This window comes from Pollachius pollachius (genome assembly GCF_949987615.1).
Source record: "Pollachius pollachius genome assembly, chromosome: 3".
Lineage (NCBI taxonomy): Eukaryota > Metazoa > Chordata > Actinopteri > Gadiformes > Gadidae > Pollachius > Pollachius pollachius.
Window position 1 is genome coordinate 40,144,828 of NC_136936.1, and position 5,165 is coordinate 40,149,992.

Below are 5,165 nucleotides of genomic sequence, written 5' to 3' on the forward strand. Positions count from 1 at the left end.
GAAGAAACATTATTGCTCTATTAAAGGTGCTGTAGGTAAGATATAAGAGATATTATTTGAGTGTCATTAAAAAAAAAGATATTCAGCAATCAAAATTCACTGTGACAATATCTGTTCCGAGTTGACTTTAACTGCCTCTGTATCATCCAATTCAGAAATATAGCCATTTCTGACCAATCAAGGCATCTCTTTCCTGATTAGATCGGGGAATCTGTCTTGCCTGTCAATCACAGGTGCATGAAATCCAACACATTTCAATGACAAAGAAATGAAGGGAACGAGGGAGCTTAGGAAGGAGGAAGGGACGTTATTTTTGTTCGGCTCACACTCTTTACATCTCCAGAGTCGTACCTACAGCGGCTTTAGAAAATAACATTCTATGTAAACAAGGATCAAGTGAACATACCATACTATCCTCCATCTATCATCAGTGTATCATCAGAGGCAGATGCTTATCCATTACTTCGCAAAACAACTACACCTTAACCTAAAGACATGTTTTGATATTGCACTTTGTTTGTCTTCTTTATATCTGTTCCTGCCTGCATTCACTGTAGAAGCACTTTAAAATAATTTGTGGCAGTAGTATATTTAAGAGATGAATTTGATTGAATTCACATGGGTGCATGGACTTGTACGATTTTCATGATCTAAAAGTCTGGGTCCTAGTGACACCAGCTCTCCCCAGCAGAGCAAGAACAGAAGGAACAGGGAAGCACCACATACTCGGCATGATACACACTTGTAGAGTTGGTTTGAAGACGAAGCAGAACCTTCTCAGCGTGCCTACCCTAAGTGACCTTTGTGAGTTTTGAAAATGGATGCTTATGCCTCCAACCATGTTTCCACTCGTTTTCTTCTATTCTTCGTTGTGCAATGATTCCGCACTGGACTCTCCGTCATCGCTTAGTACGTCAGCGTTGGTGAAAGTCCCCGCAAGAGCGCCTCCAAGTCTGACCGGCGCCAACTCTGAAAGGATAATGTTGTCCTGGTTCCCAACCAGCGTTGTCTTGTCCATGACCTCTTTGCTGTGTACAGCGTCCAGAAAGTCATACTTATGCGAGACCGTTCCGCTCTCAAAGAGATACTTGGTCAGGTAGGAGAATGCTACGTTGGCCAAGAAAGATGCCAACATGGATATGGACTTGAACGGGAATCTCTGCTGGACATAGTGTTCTACATCACCGGTGAGGTGGTGGATCTTCTCCTGGGCCACCCAGCCGGGGTAGTAGATGAACGGTGGGAGTTTGAGGTAGGGTTCCCCACCCCCAATGCGTAGCAACAGGCCAAAGACATAGCCGGCCACAGAGCCGTACGTATTGGTACCTTTGATGAAGAGCACACAGATGAGCTGTGGGAATATGATTACGTACACCAGGTCCGAGCTCAGGTACCACAAGCCGTACACTGTTCCGGTCAGCAGTGCCATAGCAGTTGCTAAACTTCCAAAAACAAAGATAGTGATGCGCATCACCCAAACAATCTCCAGATCTGATGCCTGGGGAAAGGGAATGACGGGCAAAGAGTCACAGAGAAGCAATCACAGTGCAATCACAATTCTAGATTTATATTGTCATGACCTCACACGGATCAACAAACATAGTGTATACTAACCGCTAATCAACAAAAAAACTAAAACCCATCTCTATGATTGACAGAATATAATTTGATTTGTTCACTGATGTTCACCACAATCTGGTGTCGTTTAACTATGAACCAGCAGTTGCTTGCGTGTGCTCTTACCGACTGTCGGAAAGCCAGGTGATAGATGTTCCTCGCAAACATAGAGCTGGCCGAGAGAATCGATGAGTCGGCAGAGGACATTACAGCCGCAGACACCGCACCCAGCCCGAAGAAGGAAATGTAGGATGGGCAGAGGTGCTGGAGCACGATTGGAAGGATCATGTCTGACTGATCCTTATCTTTTGGAGGGATGGCCCCATATGAGGTCTGGTTCCAATCTGGCACAAGAAGCAGAAAGACTAGTGTGATAATCGTTAAAAAAGGGAGATCATAACATAATTATAAAATGAGTATACCTAAATGATATGCATTTTATTCATTGGATATACATTCAAGCATTTCCAGAAACTATATAAATCCTGATTTCCGTATCGTTTCCATGTATTCTGCACTGCAGAACATTCTGTCCCTAGTTCTTTCCTTAGTTTTCTCTCTTGTTACCCCCTAACTATCCCAACTCAAGCAGATGTTTTTCCACTTGGACTGAGATGAAGCAGCCACATTAATGAGTATCTTTAGATGTAATATTCAACTCAGTAATCCAACTGCCAAAGCAAGTCAGCTCTTTAGCTTAAGCTCATAAAAAGACAGGAGTATTGCTGTCTGAAAATGGAAAGACTTAAGCTTAGATTGTATGCAATTTTGATATAAGCATCAACCAAATGGCATGGATTCCTTTTGATTCATATGGTATGACATATATAACTTTTTTCATTTAAACATGTTATAAACTATTTTACCATTATTAAGTCATTAAGCAGACGCTTTTCAGTAAAAATGCTTCCTGTACAGCTCATAAGAAGCAGGTAGGGGTAAGGGGGTATCTTGCTCAAGGAGGACCGCAGGTTAGACTGCAGACATTTCAGTTGAACCCAGTTATTTTGGGGTGGGGGGCGGGCAAAAATCCTGATCACCAGACCGCCCTGTCGCTACGATAGACCGCGCTCCACACTTGACTTAACATGAATTCATTTCTTTACCTGTGGAGGCGCCAATTGCTCCTATCAGGACAGATGGCACAGCCATGACCAGGCATCCGAAGGCGGCAAGGAACGACAGCACCTGTGCATAGGTAGCTGAAGAGGCAGACAGAACCCGTTGAAAATACACCTGCCAGGGAATCCCCCCCAACATCTAGAAATAAAAACAAAAACAGTTGTGCATCGGCAGCATAGAAATACTCTCTGAAAAATTGCAATGCTTGGTTTTGTTTGGCAATATACATAGGGACGGTTACAGTGCATGACATAGTCCAGCGGAAGCATGAGCTCACCAGCAGAAAGAAGTTGTCCGCCCACAGCCATGCGTCATCTGGATCAATTTTGCCAAGCCAAGCTGTCTGGTAAATCGCCTTTTTGGCTGATACACCAATATCTGCTACGGCAGGATTTGCCAGGGCAAAAGGCACACTGATCCACTGAAGGGGAGAGGGGGAGACAATTGACACAATTGATCGACAATCGATCCTCCACATGTGTGACGCATGTCCTTCAGATTCCACTGGTGTTGTTGACGTGGAACCAACACTCAAAACTCACCAGTCCCAAAAAGATACAGAAGAGCTGAACCACGTCTGTGTAGGCCACTGAGTAGAGACCTCCCACCAAGGTGTAGAAGATGGCGATCATGGCGGAGATGATGACGGACATGTTGATGTCAATGTCCACGATGACACTCAAGGTAGCCCCTGGTTGCAACAAGAGACGGTACAAGTCTGTCCATTGTTTCATGTGATATGTAGGCCCGTTTATTTGAACATTGTCTTAATACATTTTTTCTAATAATTGTATTGGACTAAATAACCTACATTATTGTGATCATATATAGATATTAATAACATCCAAACTCTAGAACTAAGTTAACTTAGCATGTTTTATTGTCGATTTTATTCAGGCTGGTGGCACATATTTATGTTGAGCCTAGTCTACAAGAGGTAACAATGTATGGATATCATGTTGGGGGACAATATGCTTGTATTACCTACCCAGTGCAGACAAAATGGCAGCAGACCAAAATATTTCCCCCATCAACGCAGGAATAAAGAGCAAGCCTCCCATTCTTTTGCCGTATATTTGCTGGAAGGGGTCGAGCATGGTGACGTATCCACGGGAGCGCATTGGTTTGGCGAAGAACAGGCCACCTATAAGGATGCGTACGGAGCTATGAGAACCACGCATCTCACCACGATTCTACATTTTTTTCGAAGTGAATGTTTACACACAATGTTTGTGTGCAATCATGAAGTTAACGGGTACAGCTTCCTTACCCACAACCAAGCTCATCGCGTAACCAAACGGAGCCTGCGCCCAAGCCAGACCGAAGTCTGGCAGGTACACGTACTCCGCCGTGCCGTTGATGTATCCTCCGCCAACCCAAGTGGCTGTAGCACAAGGACACAATCAACATATCCTAAAGGTATCGCTTGAAGGAAAGATACGTGGTGTTTCATAGGGGACACCGTTTGCCCTGACGCGAACGTCTTCATTGGAACCGCTTGTAATGCGTAAAATTGGATATGCCTGGAAGTATGATTGTGAAGCCCTTGATTTTAAAGTTATAAATAATACATTAATTGGGCTGGAAATGAGAATCCACCTCAGGGCTTTCAAATTAAGAAATAAGCATAACTCTTTTCTGGATCCAACCTTTAGTAGCCTTCAGAATTAGATTAGGGAAATTCAACTATAGTCTGTGGGTCTATGTGACAGCAGCAAAACATAAATGATGCTCGGTCACTATAGAGCAGTCCATGTCACAATAAACTGCCAGAATATGTCGAATAAGTAGTGAATAAGTAAAACATGGTTCACACCAGTCATGGTGAAACCTCCCACGAAAAGACCAATGTCTCTCCCGCCGACCATGATGATCTCACTGCGGTCCGAGCCTTCTCCAACCCCGGAGTCTTTGTTCTTCCAGGCTGCCCAGATGCCCACGCAGAGAATGAGCAGATAGAAGATTACGATGGCCACGATGCCCTCTGCGTGGATGGCCATAACGCAACCCAAAAACTAAGTTCTGCGCGCAGGAGAATCCAAACCTGAGGGAAAGAGAGTACGATTTTTACCTCATCGCTCAGATCTTTGCACAAAGTATGAATCATGTTATATTTTAGAAGACATTTTTACTACTTGAACTCTTTTGGAACCCTAGGCCTACATATTGGAGGTGTTGCATCGATCTTATACGACAGGTTGGGATATTTTATTACATTATCTAAATGCTCGATTGCGACTCTTCACAGTATTGTTTGCTTCTTTTCGGAGGGTGCTTTACTTCATTGACTACTCGTCATTTAAATTCTTACGACATTTAATTAGTGTACAACTGTGAGCGTCTCTAATGTGTGGAGATAATGTTCCGAGCGCATCCACGTTTAGTCACGGAGTCAGAAGATGGAAAGACATAAGGAAAGGTTGGAC

At 43.7% G+C, this 5,165-nt stretch overlaps 1 protein-coding gene across 1 annotated transcript; it reads right to left on the bottom strand.

The window, feature by feature from the left end:
• Positions 1-859: 859 nt before the first annotated feature.
• On the bottom strand, positions 860-4,739 carry LOC307073857 (high-affinity choline transporter 1-like; the record flags this gene model as incomplete). Its single annotated transcript, XM_079733816.1, has 8 exons — positions 860-1,498; positions 1,744-1,961; positions 2,724-2,877; positions 3,017-3,160; positions 3,282-3,430; positions 3,728-3,883; positions 4,010-4,123; positions 4,556-4,739. The coding sequence occupies 8 exons, from the start codon at positions 4,737-4,739 to the stop codon at positions 860-862; spliced, it is 1,758 nt and encodes a 585-aa protein (XP_079589942.1).
• Positions 4,740-5,165: the final 426 nt, after the last annotated feature.